This window comes from Rissa tridactyla, chromosome 2, assembly GCF_028500815.1.
Source record: "Rissa tridactyla isolate bRisTri1 chromosome 2, bRisTri1.patW.cur.20221130, whole genome shotgun sequence".
NCBI classification, from domain to species: Eukaryota; Metazoa; Chordata; class Aves; order Charadriiformes; family Laridae; genus Rissa; species Rissa tridactyla.
In genome coordinates, this window is record NC_071467.1 from 142097949 (window position 1) to 142113587 (window position 15639).

A 15639-nucleotide genomic window follows, 5' to 3' on the forward strand; every position below is an offset into this window, starting at 1 on the left:
ATGTTGCTGATTCTAGACACTGTTTTGTCAGTGAGGTTAAAATAAAGGCAAGATGCAGTGAACAGTAGGGATTCGGTTTGGGGTTTGTGTTTGGCTTTGTTGGATTGTTTTCTTTTGAAGTTGTGACATCGCAGTTTTGGTAAAAGAACTTGTAATGAACCATAGCATAAATGCCCTGGTCTGTGTGGTACCTTATTTGACTTTGACACAACTGCCTGCAACGGAAAGAAATAAAAATGGAAATGAAAGCCCCAGTCTTCCAAATACGTAAGCTGGTATGTCATTTTAATTGTCTGAATATAGCTATTTGTTCAGGTCAGGTGCTGCTGTGCTGCTTTGGGAGTGGCATGGCTGCTTGAGGGGTTTATGGGCTTTGTCAGTTCACAGCAAAGCTGCTTTAGTACCCACAGTGAAATGTTTCTGTTTTCAATACATTAACAAATACGTTGCAACTCCTGTTGCACCCTCTTTTTTCCTGAGGGAAGAGGAAAGTCTGGTCACAGCCCTTCGTTTTCCCGGTTCGTGCAGGTCCAGATCCAGGCCCCGGCCCCGGGGCGGGGGGAGGGGGAGCGGCACCAAAACCTGTGTTTCAGCAATGTGACAAAGCAGAAAACAAGCAAAATGGGACTAAAACTATTTTAATAGATTTTTGTCTTCTGACAGCTGATGAACAAAGAGTATTGTATGTAGTATTTAATTTTTAGCTCTTCTTTCCAGAAACATCTTTAGAAGTTTGACGTTATTTTCTTTTCTACAACTGCTCTTTTTTTTAACGTATGATAAAAATTCCCTTTGTTGTGCCTGTATGTGTGTATTTACGTACGAGCCGCCGGTGTCGCCAAGCGGCACGGCCAGCCGGGCCCGCCCGCGTTGCCACGGCGGCGGCGGCGGCGGGGGGGAAGCGGCCTGGCCGCCGCCATGAGCCGGAGGAGGCTGCAGCAGCTGGTGGACTCGCTGGGCCGATCCGCCAGGCACTGTGAGCCCTTCCCCCGGCCCGGGGCTGCGGCAGCCCTGCCGCCGCCGCCGGAGGGGCGTTCGGGGCTGCCGACCGCCCCTGCTGTCCCTGTGGCCGCCCCGTGGCTCTGTTCAGCACCCACCGCCAAGGGGGGCCCTTCCCACCACTCCCTCAGGAACGGCGGGTGGGGGGCGGAGGGCTGTGGGGGCGTCTGTTTAACGGTTAATGCCTGGGAGGTCTGGGCCCTGGCTCTTCCCTCTGCCTGTCACATATTTTTACCAAGTTAAGTTATAAAATATGTTCACTTGTGTTTCAACTGGGCAGTTAATAAAAACGAAGTGGAATGCCTGATCAAGCTCTTCAACACGCTGGTGGCTGACTCCAACAACCGCTTTGCCACAGTCGGCTTCGACCGTAACGTGTTCAGAGACACGCTGCACAGCGCCTTTGGCATGACGGATGACGTGCTCATGGACAGAGGTGAGACTGGTGGGGCTAAAAAAGATGTAAGGTTTTTAGTTATATGTTGTTGACCTGAGGAGCATGCCTAGGCAAAGTAGTGCCATCTCATTCCCGTAAGGACAGCAAAGGAAGAGATATGCTCAGGAGGTGCCGAGTAAAGGGTATCAGAATCACAGAATGGTAGAGTTGGAAGGGACCTCTGGAGATCATCCAGTCCAACCCCCCTGCCAGAGCAGGGTCACCTAGAGCAGGTTGCACAGGAACGCGTCCAGGCAGGTTTTGAACGTCTCCAGAGTTGGAGACTCCACCACCTCTCTGGGCAGCCTCTTCCAGTGCTCTGCCACCCTCAAAGGAAAGAAGTTCCTCCTCATGTTTAGGTGGAACTTCCTGTGCTCAAGTTTGTGCCCATTACCTCTTGTCCTGTCCCCGGGCACCACTGAAAAGAGCCTGTCCCCATCCTCCTGACACCCGCCCTTTAAGTATTTATAAGCGTTTATAAGATCCCCCCTCAGCCGTCTTTTTTCCAGACTGAAGAGACCCAAATCCAATATCTGAAATAATCTTTATTTCCTTTATGCAGAATAGTTTTCCTTTAGTTCAGGATAGCTCATGCTCTTGTATGAGGGAGACCAGCCAGCGAGGCAGTTGTAGTGTGTCCTGTGGGTTTCTGTCCCTGTCCCTGTAGTGTGGTGAAGGAAGAGGGCAGCATGGTGCCACTTCTCTCTTTTCTCCGGTGGTTTCGCCAGGAGCTGCAGCCACCGCCGGTGGTGGACAGCTCTGCCCCAGGCTTGGAGATCCCAGAAAGGCATTCTGTTAGAGCAGGTAACTTCTGGAATAGAGGTGCTGTGAGCACCGCTGAAGGGACTAGGCAGACAGTACAGGGAGATGGGTGTAACAAGCCATATAACCCCTTGAAAATACAGTGGTTTCATGGATTCGTAACACAAGGGCCCCATTTGCAGTTGCTGTGAAAGTTGCATGAATGATCTCTAATGTACAGGTGTCTAGAGGAGAATGTGAAGGAGGCGTGAGTCTGCTGTTCTTTTCAGTCTCAGGCTGCCAAGAGCCACACCTTAGTACAACTTTCTCCTGTTCTCTAGTAGAAGGGGTATTTAAATGCCATAAAATAAGAACTTACTGCCATTTTATGCGAAAAGTCAAGTGTGGCTTAGAAAATACTTTACATGGATACATACTTAAAAATTTTTTTAATACTTACATACAAGGGGCCTGATTTCAGTTTGCAAAAGAAGCCTATTGTTTTCCAATTCCAGACCTCTTGGCTCTGCATGTAAAGGTGTTCCTATAGCAAACTTACTAATTAACATTCTAAAATACGAATTAGAGATTAGTTGATGCATTGAATTGTATCTTGGATTTGAAGTACTATATGACAAGCTGCATGAATAGTGAAGCTGCAAGATTGAAAGTTTCTTCAGGGAAGGGAGAAGAAAAAAAAAAGATCTTGGTACATGAAAGACAGGAGAAGGTTCTTTTTCTTTGTACGTATTGTTTCTGGGATTACTTTCTCCAAGATTTTCTGAAACAAAACCTAGTAATAAAAATCCTCTTCTACATGCAAGTATGCCTTAGTGTAAGGGATACTGGTTTATTTGGATTACGTCTGTATGGAAGCATACGTCTATAGTTGTTTAAGTCAGGAAAGCAATGACTCAAACAAAATGTCTTATCCCAGCAGGATTCTGGAGTAGAAGATAAGTAAACTGAGGGGCAAAATCCCCTTCATTGTTACGGCTTAGAAAGATTCAAGAAGGGTAATTATAGCTTGATGAAAGCAGAGAAATATTTTTAGAAAAAAGATGTGTTTATATTTTCATTGAATTTAAGAAAATATTATTTTGTTTGTGTTTCCCTATTATATACATTTTAAATGTATTTAATACACTTACCAGTGTTCCGCACTTTTGATAAAGACAACGATAGCTGCATCAGTGTGGTGGAATGGGTGGAAGGCTTATCAGTATTTCTTCGGGGGACACTGGAAGAAAGGATTAAATGTAAGGTTGATCTGTATGTTAGTACTTAGTAGTAATCATTGAATCCATGACTATTACATTACATGTTACTTTTGTTATAATTCAGTAGTTACTCTTATAAAGTATTTGGTAGTTGAAGAGTTTTCTTCTGTATAGTTTAACGCAATGAAACGTGAGTTTTGAAATAGCTTCTTTGAGACAGAGGTTTTTCTGTGTAAACTGCCATTATCATAGCTGTCACTTTATGTTGTTGCTGACAAAAACTAGCATTTGAACTGAAGCTTGTTCTACAGTATACCGTTTTGGCAGAATATATGTTTTGTATTCACACACAAAATTAGAAAGAAGCAGATGTAGCTCAAGGGTGGTTTTGGCTAAATAACACAGTCTCAAGCCAACCAAGACCTGTACCAGTATTCAGTTACTGGCACAATGGGGACACAGCAGCAGTTGCATTAATTCTGGCAGTTCTTCAGCCTGGAAGCATCGATGGAAAAACTGAGTCTGTCTGTAAGATGGTCATGAGAACCTCCACAGTAAGGATGGAGAAAGATAGGGGAGACAAAATAGCAAGAAGCAGAGAATTTTAGGAGGAAGGAAAAAAAAATAGGGGATGTAGGGAAAAGTGTAATAGAAAAAGGAGAATGACAGCAAATTGTTTCCATAGTTCCCAGGTTGCAGCATCAGCCATCCCGAATGCACTATGCAAATTCATCTGGAAGGTGACCTGGGATGTCACAGCACTAGGATGTGTGCCCAGGATGTAATTCAGTATGTCAGTACAACTGCAAGCAATAAAACATGCAGCCCTACCGTAAGCACAATAGGATGTACTAGTGCATAATGATATACAGTGTTATATGTCATAATTCTGTGCCAGTATAGTTTTCCACTGTAGGTTTAGTCTTTGTCAGGAAAAAAAACTCTTGTGTTCCAAAACTGAAGAGGGTTTTTTTGTCTTGTCTGTTTGTTTGTTTGTTTAAATAACTTTTGTGAAGGATAGTAAATTTTAGTATGGTCGTATATTTCTGATTCTAGGGAGGTAGAAGCAATTAGAAGATAAATTAGGCAGATACTCAAAATACTCTGTTACAGAGATTTCCTCTTTGCATTAAGGGATACTTCAGTTCTCTTTTCCACACTAGTACAGCTGCTTCTTCTTTTTTCTTTACTTTTCTAACTCAGCTTCTGAAATAACTAGGATGTGTTTTGTAGGTGCAAAGCCTTTCTGATATAGACAGCTGGTCCCGCCTTGGGAAATTGGCTTCTAAACCAGAACCTCATTTATATTCTAAACTGACACTTTCAGACAAGTTAAGATCTGTAAGTTACTATGGTTTCTGTGAACTGAAGCTAATTCATTTGAGCAGAAATAGATTTTAGCTGTGAAGGGTAAATAGATAATAATTGACTAGTATACATATCAAAATGTGACACATACTTCATATATAAATATTACATATGGTAAATGTGGCTCAATAATTATGCTGTACAACATACAAGTCACCTTTTTTGTCTATAGGTGACAGCTTTAATAGTGTGTGATATACTTTATATGAACCTTAAATTCATTTATCTTTCAAAAAGACTGTTTTGAGGTTTACGACCTGAATGGTGATGGATACATTTCAAGAGAGGAAATGTTTCAAATGCTGAAAAACAGCCTTCTCAAACAACCATCAGAAGAAGATCCTGATGAGGGAATTAAGGACTTGGTAGACATAGCACTGAAGAAAATGGCAAGTACTTACTCATTGTGATACTTGAGTGTCTTTCAGATATTAATTAACTGAACCTCAGAACATTGCTGTGTGGTAACTAAATACTGTGACTGCTTTACAGCAGGATTCTGAGCCACAAGAGTTAGTTACATACTTGAAATAAACAGGTCTCCAAAGGAAAGCCAGAAATAGAATCCAGATCTAATGAGTCCCAGTCCAGTATCCTCACATGAAGCTGTTAATTTATTATGTGAATGCATTATAAACTTTGTGTATAAATTAGTATGTGTATGTGCGCATGCCCGGTAAAAAGTGGAAAATTCAAAAGCGTAATCTGCATTTATTTCAGTGTTAGGCATCTGCAGTAGCTTTATTATTAAGCACATTTGTGTTTTATCAATTGATCGTGAAATATCTTTATGGAATGTATATATTCTATTAGAATAGTAACCTCAAGGTTATCAATGTAAAACTTGTCTTACCATGATTAATCTAGGATATCCAGATCAGCCAGGGACTGTTTCAACATTTTAATCAAATCAAGAAATAAAATCTCCCCACCTGTGGTGGTGGTCAAAAATTTCACTTAAAACCAGGTTTTGAATCCAGACTGCTTTTATTTAACTTTGTGTTTTCTATTTCTCAAACCCACCCCTTTGGCACAACCTCAGCTGAAAGGTCCATCTTACCTTTAGTTCTTGACAGTGCTGAGTCTAGTTTCACGTGGCAAGCAAGCTATGACTCAGTAATTTATTAATCTTTGGAGCACCTACATGATTAGCTTCCCTGCAGGCTGCATCCAAAATGAATACCCTTATGTCTGGGCAGTTGATAAGTGGGCTGTGCTAGTCAAGCACAAGCAGTATCCTCTAGACATAATGAAATCTTCATATACATAAGAACATATATAAACTAATCCTGTGCATAATCCTGTTACATAAGAATTTAAAAAGCTCTGATACTTGGTTTAAGAATGTCCAGACCTGATTTGGCTGCTGTGCAGTTGTGTGAGTAGGATATGGCTGATTGCTGCCCATGTCAAATAACTAAGCAAGTAATTATTACCTATCCAAAAATGCATTTGTGGAGTCCTTCACTCAAAGAAGGAAAAACTACTCTTTGAGCAATTGCCTGTACGTACAATTGCATTGTGACTAAGCATACATCCAGTCCCATGATAAGCATTTTCATACTTAAAAGTATTTGCAGTGAACATGCTCATGTCCTGCTCTCCCCCGTGCTGAGGAGTGTAAAAGGTAGAGCGCACCTGGCCACTTCTGTTTCTCATAAGCATCCAGTGGCAGCTTTTCTGCTCAGGAATCTCTCTGTCTACATAGCTCTTTGCCTCTGCTTTTCTGGCCATTGGAACCAGTGCTCCCTCTGTGTTTACCAGCTGTGATGGTTCTGTGGCTTGATCTTCAAAAATTTTGATTTGGCCCAGTGCCTTGAACACTTGTCATATCCACTCATGTATCTTCACTGAAAGCCTTTACTTTATGTGGTTTAAAGTACTGGCACTCATTGTAGTCTTCGGTGGTAGTTTAAGCTGCCATGTAGAAACAGGAGGTTTTCTAATTGCAGAAATACTAAAAACACAAGGATGCTTTTTCCACCCCCAGAGGAATATTTTGCTGTGCTGAGATTCTGCAGTACAGAAGAAGTGGGCTGGCATCAGCGTACTCCACCATGTGCTTCTGGGTGCTGTATGTGACAAAGACAGGGCAGAAGTATGCCTACTATAGAAACCACTAGGGTAAAGTATTTCCAGCCTCATGAATAGGGTGTAGGTACACCCATGATGTAAATACATATACAGAATATATCCTAACATTTTTTCCTACTTTTAAGTCACCTACCTTTAATTTATCTCAGTGCAGCTCTGCTTGAGATTTGTCTGTGCAAGTCTCAGATCAGCTTTCTCCCATGTTAAAAGTTTTCCCTTCTCTGGAATTCTGTTAACAAAGCCATATGAGATAGCTGAGCTTGCTCCACCTTTTATGTCTTAGGTAGAGGCAAATGATACAGATCTTGTCCGAGCAGAGACTGATGGCCCAAAGAAAATTATTTTTGTATACACTCAAACTAAAAATAGAATCCATGTGTATAAAATGTCTGTTAAACAAAAAGACGGTCACTAAAAGTGATCATCCTTGCTGAAGAGTTCCGTTCCTTTTGTAGGACTATGATCATGATGGCAAGCTTTCTTTTATGGACTTTGAAAAAGCAGTCAAAGATGAAAATCTTCTCTTAGAAGCCTTTGGACCATGTTTGCCAGACCTAAAGGTACGTCAACTTTTGAGTTTAAAAAAAAAACAACAACATGCAAATATTTCTTGTACTATTGGTAAGGAGATGTACATATTATGATATTAATTGCCATTACATGGGGCCTGCTGAAGTCAACTGAGAAATGCTTCAGTTGTGGGATATGCGCATGCTGAGTTCATATCTACCTTTCACTGCACCAACATTTCCTTATACAGTCAAACACTGGTACCAGAGAATATAAGAACACGCTGTTACTCAATGTCTGTCCGGGGGCAGCAATATAATGAATGATCCTCAGTCAGCACCCTCTGAGATTAAGAAAATGAGACCGTTCTCCTGAATTGGATTCCTGGAGAGCTTTCAGATAAACAACTTTTATTTTTCTTTCTTCAGTGCCACTGGCAACGGTGCCATCGCCTCACTTACTTATAGCCTCTTTTCAGAGAGGCTGGTAACTTTCTGAAAAGAAAATACCTTGAGAGTGTTCTTCATCTCAGAGTGTGGCACTGCTGTTTTGTACTTATATCTAACTGTGCTTTATTTATTCTTATTTATTATTTTATACATCTAATTCAATTCAGATTTTTTTTTTTAGAAGATGGTAATTTACAACATGCTAATTTCCTCAGCATTAAGTTCAACTGTAGAGAGTGTTTCTGCTCTACAATAAAGAGTAATTTTTTTCCTAAACCAATAATTATTCTATTTCAATTGCATGTCATTTTCAAATACTGAAAATTATGCCTTCATAGAGATGGAAAAACAAAATTTTGATTTTTGAATAGTGATTCCTAGAAACAGAAAAGTTCTGTAAGACTGCTGAGAACACAGCAAGTTTTCATTTCCTGGAAATCCACAGTTCTGCCAGCTCGCCTACCTGCTGGGCTGGAGGACAGGAAGAAAGGGTCTTGCAGCCATGATTGCAGGCCCTATGATATCACATCAGCTGCAAAGCAGCTGTTCCCAAATTGCCAGACTTCTCCTGGCAGCATTTAAAAGTCAAAAGACTTTTAAGGGTTTGGGAAAACCCAGGTAAGTAAGTAAATACTCTGTTTTTTACACCAGTGAAAAGGTTTTAAAAAGTTCTGAACTGAATTAACATTCACTGATCAGCATAGAAAAATGACTTGTCAGCGTTGGTGATAAAGCAGGTATGCAATTCAGGCTAATCATGGCAAGAGATGCAAAACTCAGCTTGTTTCTTGCTTCCACTATTTGTGCCCTCTGTTCTGTACCCTACCAAACTTGTTGCCTTTTTACTAGGTCTCTAGTTTCACTGTTAAAAGACAACTCTATTTACATGTCCTTTCAAGCCCTAAAAGCAATAAAGAAATTTCAGCTATGAGCTTTACGTGAAGAAACCCCATAACTTACTAGATTTCCCAGTGAGATTATGTTAGGGAATTTTAATTGTACCCCTTGACATAAATTAAACACTCATTTGCACTTAAATATATTTTTAAAAAATGTAATGAACAACTTATTGCATAGAGTCCTACCACCATAGGTGGTTCTACAAGGAGTCTGCGAAGATGTGCCACGAGCTGATCCCCTATATACGCTTCCACCAGCATCCGTCCTGTGAGGGTCAGCAAGGGGCACCTGAGCCCAGTGCTGGGGCCATCCTCCCCAGTGCCAGTTCTGCTGCCCAAAGGTGGCCCCTGAGCACTCCCACTCTAGCATTGTTACAGCACAATGCTGCAGGTTTTTATCTTGTCACCAAAGGAAATTTCACTCCTTTACATTAAGTCATCCAAGTCTCTGGCATTCCTGCTTCCAGCCAGTATAACTCATTCTGCAGCTGGGCTTTCTTGCCCTCCATGCCAGAGCGTTCCTTGGTCACACATTAGCACTGCTGAGCAGTTAAAATTTGAATTTCCCCTTCAGTTGTTATGAACTTATAATATAAAACTATATATATAAATATCGTTGTCTCTTGGTGATGACATCATTAATGCGATAGAATTTACCTTTTCTAAGCTAAAAACAAAGAGAAAGGCTCTGCTTACACATATCAGTTTAGCATCTTTTTCAATTAAATTAAAAACCTTTAGTTTATTGAAAATTAAGTTTGTTTGTTTGTTTTTTTAAACAGAGCAGCATGGCCTTTGAACAGAAAACCTTCCGGGAAACTCGTAAACTGTAACTCCAAGTGGAATACTGTTGTAAGAGGTTTTTTCTTCACTACTCTTCATGGTATAGTAAAAATAGAAGCAACTTGAAAATATTACTGAGTTTCACTATTCGTTTACTGTAAAAGCTACTGAATAAATAGAATTTATTTCATTCACTTTATATAAATACAGTTCTTCAATGTGTTATGTTATACTATGAGGTACACAGGACAAGACTGCTACAATAACATATTATACTGTTTGTTCATTCCAAGAAACAAATTGATACAATTTTTAACAGGGAGTTGCTTGGAAATACAGTATAAAAAAAAGTTTTATTTTTAACATAAAAAAATATATTTTTTTTAAACTATATCCTTTAAAAAAAAAAAAAAGGACTGTTGGAAGATGCTGCCAGCAGTATCTATATTCTTCTTCTCTGCTTTACAAGTGGTTTGGCTGAGCTACTCTCTGGCTTTTCCACGGATGTTCTTGAAACAGAATCTGCTACCTAAATTGGGGGGGGAAAAAAAAAAAATCTTAGTAAACTGTAACCACTCCTTTGTTAAACTAGTTCTAGAGTAAGGCCGTATCTCCCACATCTGAGTATTGGGAGGGATGTATTACTATAATCACACTTGTATTTAGTTTTCCTGCAGAAAAAGGGGAAAAAAATGTAACACCAAAGATAGCATTGAACACAAGAGGTGAAACTGAAAAAAACCAGAAGTGTTAGCAGTACCATTTTTGTATTTTAACCACACAAACTGATTTCAGATACTCAAGTGATAGCGTTACATATCTTATCACCCCTCTCCCTACTAGAGGTGTTTTCAAAGTATGGTTTAGTGTGCTTTTTAGACTCAGGTATTCTAAGAAGAGAAAGGAAGGGAAAGGAAAGGAAAAACATGTGTTTTGACAAATATTTTAAAAATCTATTTAATATAAAGGGTGCTTATTTATCAATTTGACTGGAGTTAAGCTCTTTCAAATCAATCTAGTTGGTCATAGTCAAGGAAGCTTTTCATACCTTAATTTAAATGGAAAGTTGTATCAGGAGTTAATTGATTAATATCCTCCATAAAAGGTTATATAGCTTAAGACATGCTTCTCAGCATAGCATTTGTGGTTCTGTATATCTTTTAATGCCATGAGTAGCATTGGAGCAAAATTACATGCAACTCTGACTTTATTTTTCACTCCCTTTCAATCAGAAACCAGTTAGAAGTACCACACTGGAGTCAGCAGGACTACCTCCAAAGTTATGACTCCCCACGTGGATAAAAAGTGTAGTTCACTAAAAATCATTTAGGACCACGCAGTGGCATTTATACTTTCTGAAATGTAATGTAAGAGGTATGGAGTAGAATGGCCTACAATATTCTGCATTATGAAAGAATTCAGAAGTAAGAACACTAGCTTTAAGTGTCAAAAAAACTGATAATACTGAATAAATGTTGAATTAAGTTTTCATAGGGTTTCTGGTTTTATGGATAACAAGCACATAATATATACGTTTGAAAAAGAAAATATCAGAACTTTTCAGAATCCATACCTCTTTCAGCTTATTTCGAATTAATGTAGCTGACGTATTCAAAGAATCATCATCCATATCCACTTTAGGTATTTCTGGTAGCTGTGGACCAATAATGACTTCTGTATTATCTGCACTTGTTCCAATGAGGGAAAACTTGTTACCTTCTTCTCTTTTCCTCTTACGTTCTTGCAGGTGAGTTGTACGAGGCATAAACCTATCAAGTCCGTTATCAATTGGAACTGTTCTTTGCTGCATTAAAGGAGTTGGAGGAGTGCGTCCTCCCATCTGGACACTTAGGGTTAGGGATGTGCTTTGACCAAAGTACCTTGAAGTTTCAGCACAATTGTTACCGTGGGGAAATGTCAATAGGCTCTGATAATGATTCCCAGATGGATGCCCTATGGTGTGGGATACCCCGTGAGAACTTGTAAAGCAGGATGGATCCCAATTACCGGCTGCACACAGTCCTGATGCATTCCGTGGACAATCACGCTCGGAGTTCTTTGAGACGGTCTTCTTAGGGCCCTCTACTTTCTTCAACACAAAGCAATCTTTAAAAGAACAGAAAAGTAGCTTCACTATTTTATGTCATTATTAGTTCTAACACATAAAAAATAACATTTAATACAATTACAGAAGCAATACAGTCATGTTTCATTCCCAGCCACCTTTCTGTGATTCTTTTTTCCCCAAGTGGCACCTTTCAAATTAAAGTTTTCCACCCTGCTCCCTCTGCTGGTATGTGAGGAATGCCTGAGCAGAAGTACTTCAGCAGTTTTGAGAACACGAAAACATTTCTAGTGTTGCAAATGAGTGATTCTTACTTCCAGTTATGATTTCAAGGATAGGCTGCCTTGCAACAAAAAAAAAAAAAAAAAAAGGTATTTTGATGGTAAAAATCAGTGATTTTACTCCCTTTAAATATCCTCATGCAATGACTAATGATATCAAAGTACATAAGCACAAGAAAGGAGAAGTCTGTGCTGGACCATTTGCTTATTTCTCTGCTTGCCCAGCCTTCAGTGCTGCCTGGGAACTCTGCAGCCCAGTAGCCTTTGTAAAGCCAGTCCATTCTTAGCATTCCTTCAGTGCCACTATGTACGCGGCAGAAATTCTTTGTTGAAGGTTCTGGTGTAGTCACCTTCCTTACAAACTGACCCTTTGGGCATGCCTGAATAAGATGGAACAAGGCTGAAAAGATGATCCCAAATTTCCTGCCCGTGCTTGAAAATTCTGCTGAAGTTTTGAAAAGAACACAAAAGGGGAAGGAAATACTTCATTATTAAAGCTTACATCTTTGTTTTAGTCTTAACCAAAAGTGAAAAGTTGCTTTGAAAAGGATACAGCTCTCTGAATACTGAAAGACGTCTCCATTCTGCTGCAAACATACTTCAAATGCATCTTTAAAACAGCAAGATACTGAGCATTTTCTTTAACGGGCACTTTAACCAAAACCCCACCCACCACTGAAGTGAGGTGTCAAGATTCTATAGAAAATTTATTTACAAACCTCTTTGATTTGTTGCTTTCGCTATATACTTTCTTCTGTCCTGCAACTTCTCCCTAGTTTCTTGGACTGTTTCAAATTCTGGAGCATAGCACACGTGCAGCAAACTACCAAAGAAACTTCGTTCGTCCATTTTTTTCTTGGCCACCCTGAAGGGAATTAAATTGTATTGGCAAAACTCAGGATTTTACTTCAACTCTTTAGAATCTTAACAGCTTGTAAATAAAGAAGGTGTAAAGATTAATACAGCAAGAGGGGGGTACGGCCCTGTCCAATACCTTGCACATTGCAGTTTTTGGAATTTTATAAGATAAACTTCAGTAAATTGCTCTGCTGGATATTCATCTAGAGCATGATACTCTTCGATGGCACCGTATAATGCAAATTGTTCAACTAATTCCTTCATAACGCCTAATGCAGGAACGCCTTGTATTAGTAAATAACGAGATTCCAAGTTGATAGTATAAACCTGAAAAAAGAAAAAAGAATGGAATACATTAAAACACTCAAATCCCTCTGTATTCTATTTTGGCTTTGGACTCTTGCAGGAGCCTTAAGCGCACAGTTAATCTGGGACCTTTTCATCACTGAGCGGGAACTGAACTCAAGCTTCTTACTCAAAGTAGAACACAAATTAGAGTTGACTCTTCTCCACCAGGCCAGAGTACCGCCATTTGCTGAGTAAAACCTTTAGGTTTCTGGCCAATTTCCTTGCAAGACTGATTAGTAACCAGTTAATATGAGGCACTATCAAAAATAAAAACACTGTAAAACCTGTCTTGTTCACAGGTAGAGAGGCCACAGAGGTAAAACAGAGGGAGAAAAATAAAATTTAAAGAAGTACCACAATTCCCTGGGGCAGATCATGCATGCGCAAAGCTGCCTCCTTGCTACAGTGATCAAACAGTGTATGTTTTTAAGACAGACAGATACAAATAAGATGCTGAGAGGCAAGGTCTTCCCTCAGCAGGTTAAAAAAAAAACAAACAAACTACTCTTTTTCTGCTTTGTGTAATAAGTGATGCATAACATAGACTGTAGGGAAAGTTCTGTGACAGCTCACAGCATACAATAGGTAGCTAAACCATAAGATCAAAGGGAATTAATTCTGATTTTGTTAAGAAAAAAAAAATCAAAACCAAACATTTAGATTGCATGAGCTACACATCCTTCTCAAAAAACAGCAAATGCAGGATAAAGAGGGAACCACTCAGGGAAACAGCTGTCAAACTGCCGCCATAACAGATACTCTCTGCAAATCCGTCACATAAACTGTTCTTGTGACAGCAGCTTACCACCTGCCTCCTTTCTCAAGCCAGCCCTCGAAGGTGCCATTACAGCACACCCTGCGTTAACTGTACACAAAAAGCAAATTTATGGAGAGGGAATCTTTATTAAGGAGTGTAGAGATAGGACAAAGGGTAGTGGTTTTAAACTGAAAGAGTATAGATTTAGATTAAACATTAGGAGGAAATTCTTTACTGTGAGGGTGGTGAGACACTGGAACACGTTGCCCAGGGAAGTTGTGGATGCCCCATCCCTGGAAGTGTTCAAGGCCAGGCTGGATGGGGCTTTGAGCAGCCTGGTCTAGTGGGCGGTGTCCCCGCCCAGATGACCTTTCAGATCCCGTCCAACTCTTAACTATGCTATGATTCTGTGATTCTAAATCCAGCATTTTTCCTGGCGTAATGAGACATTCCTGCTATGTAGTAGGTGAGGCCCATCACGCATGGTCTTCCTCATCTCCCTAGGGGCTGTCGGACACCAGAGTATGATCACAAGAGCAGCCTGGTGCACGCAAGTCCTTCCGAGTTTGTTCAGTGGCACTGGGTACCCAGTTGGGTTCCCGACTGTGTGCCCAATTGTCTGTCAGCCAGTAACAGCAAAATTCAGCTCCTTAACTTCCCTTGCGCTGCTCTTAATTTTTGTTTCTATGTTTTGCATAGAACGAGACTACTTGTGCTGTGTGCATTTTTAAGTGATTAACTTACAAAATACAACGTGGAAGTTACTAGATTTACCAGACTCAATGCCAGCTATGCCTCCCAGTATCTACTATCTGCTTTTTTGCGTAAACAGGGTAACGTTTTACGGCTGCAAACCCTTACAAGCAGGGCCTCCACTGCACGATGCAGCTGCACGCTCTGGGCACACCAGAGCTCTGCCCCTGATGACGACTCCAGAAGGGGACCACAACACAACCATCAGGACAGTTTAGCTACTAAAGGATGTGAAACATCGCAATAAGACTCCTGCAAGGAATAAAACCAAGTTCCCACTTTGACTTTGCAATCCAAATGAGCCAATTCCTCGCCGCTGACCGGTTGTTTTTTATAATAAAAAACAATTAGGATGTGACAGTTTCGCACAGGGAGCGCACTAAGCTCGCCTGAGCCCACGTCCCGATGCGCCTCACCAGCAAGGACAGAGGAAGAACCGGAAAACACCCGGAACGGGGACAAGCACTAATAACGGAGATGGAGCCGCAGGAGCCCAGGGAGCCCAGCTGGGGAGCGCCCTGCCCCCGACAAGCCGCAGCCAACAACCCCGCCCGCCCAGGCGCTCCGGGGCCCCCCAGCTCGGGTCCCGCTTCAGCAGAGGCAGAGCCGCGCCGCGGCCCCGCCAGCAGCGCCCGGCCGCCGTCACGGGCGGATGCGGCCTCAAGCCTAGGCCCAGGCCCAGGCCCAAGACCGGCCCCGGCCCTACCTTGACGGCGCGCGGCCTCCGCCCCTCCCGGTACTTGGCGCGCGACTCGCAGACGCCCAGCTGCGCGTGGTGCCTGCAGGCATCGCCCAACCCGCTACCCCCGGTGCTGCTGCCAGCCGCCATCTTCCCATCGCCCACCGCGCCCAGCACAGGCAGCTCTAGCTGCTTGCCGAGAGAACAGCCAATCAGACAATAGGCGGAACGCTTATTGGCTCCCACCGAGGCGGAAATCGACGGTGTCCTAAACCAGGCAGAAAGAGATGAATCCTTCGATAGAGAAGCCAATCGGAGGCGGGGGACGGGCATAGGCCGCGCCCGCATTGGCCGTCAGTGGGTCATACCATTGTTTCGGGGGCGTCGGGGGAGTTCCGG

At 41.6% G+C, this 15639-nt stretch overlaps 2 protein-coding genes across 5 annotated transcripts; one reads left to right on the top strand and one right to left on the bottom strand.

Moving 5' to 3' along the window:
* Positions 1 to 61: 61 nt before the first annotated feature.
* CLXN (calaxin) lies at positions 62 to 11358 on the top strand. 3 transcript variants are annotated; one of them, XM_054189630.1, is made up of 7 exons: positions 62 to 976; positions 1280 to 1435; positions 3331 to 3435; positions 5002 to 5153; positions 7314 to 7418; positions 9499 to 9568; positions 11247 to 11358. In XM_054189630.1, the coding sequence occupies exons 1-6, from the start codon at positions 919 to 921 to the stop codon at positions 9547 to 9549; spliced, it is 627 nt and encodes a 208-aa protein (XP_054045605.1). In that variant the 5' UTR covers positions 62 to 918; the 3' UTR covers positions 9550 to 9568; positions 11247 to 11358. The 3 variants fall into 3 exon arrangements, with proteins under 3 accessions (XP_054045605.1, XP_054045604.1, XP_054045603.1); XM_054189629.1 differs by lacking the exon at positions 11247 to 11358 and having other exon boundaries at positions 9499 to 9596; XM_054189628.1 differs by lacking the exons at positions 9499 to 9568; positions 11247 to 11358 and having other exon boundaries at positions 7314 to 7502.
* Positions 9598 to 15624, bottom strand: RBM48 (RNA binding motif protein 48). 2 transcript variants are annotated; one of them, XM_054189624.1, is made up of 5 exons: positions 15487 to 15624; positions 12840 to 13030; positions 12565 to 12710; positions 11073 to 11605; positions 9598 to 10028 (listed from the first exon to the last, which is right to left on the bottom strand). In XM_054189624.1, exons 1-5 carry the CDS (start codon positions 15586 to 15588, stop codon positions 9942 to 9944), a joined length of 1059 nt encoding a protein of 352 aa, XP_054045599.1. In that variant the 5' UTR covers positions 15589 to 15624; the 3' UTR covers positions 9598 to 9941. The 2 variants fall into 2 exon arrangements, with proteins under 2 accessions (XP_054045599.1, XP_054045598.1); XM_054189623.1 differs by lacking the exon at positions 15487 to 15624 and adding an exon at positions 15268 to 15456.
* Positions 15625 to 15639: the final 15 nt, after the last annotated feature.

Bases quoted from the DNA above. Each gene is read 5' to 3' on its own strand.
- CLXN (XM_054189628.1), top strand. From the start codon at position 919: ATGAGCCGGAGGAGGCTGCAGCAGCTGGTGGACTCGCTGGGCCGATCC. The intron at 977-1,279 runs GTGAGCCCTTCC...TCAACTGGGCAG, and splicing joins GGGCCGATCCGCCAGGCACT to TTAATAAAAACGAAGTGGAA. The intron at 3,436-5,001 runs GTAAGGTTGATC...TCTTTCAAAAAG, and splicing joins ACTGGAAGAAAGGATTAAAT to ACTGTTTTGAGGTTTACGAC.
- RBM48 (XM_054189623.1), bottom strand. From the start codon at position 15,390: ATGGCGGCTGGCAGCAGCACCGGGGGTAGCGGGTTGGGCGATGCCTGC. The intron at 13,031-15,267 runs GTAGGGCCGGGG...TTCTTTTTTCAG, and splicing joins GGAGGCCGCGCGCCGTCAAG to GTTTATACTATCAACTTGGA. The intron at 12,711-12,839 runs GTATTGGACAGG...AATTCCCTTCAG, and splicing joins CAAAAACTGCAATGTGCAAG to GGTGGCCAAGAAAAAAATGG.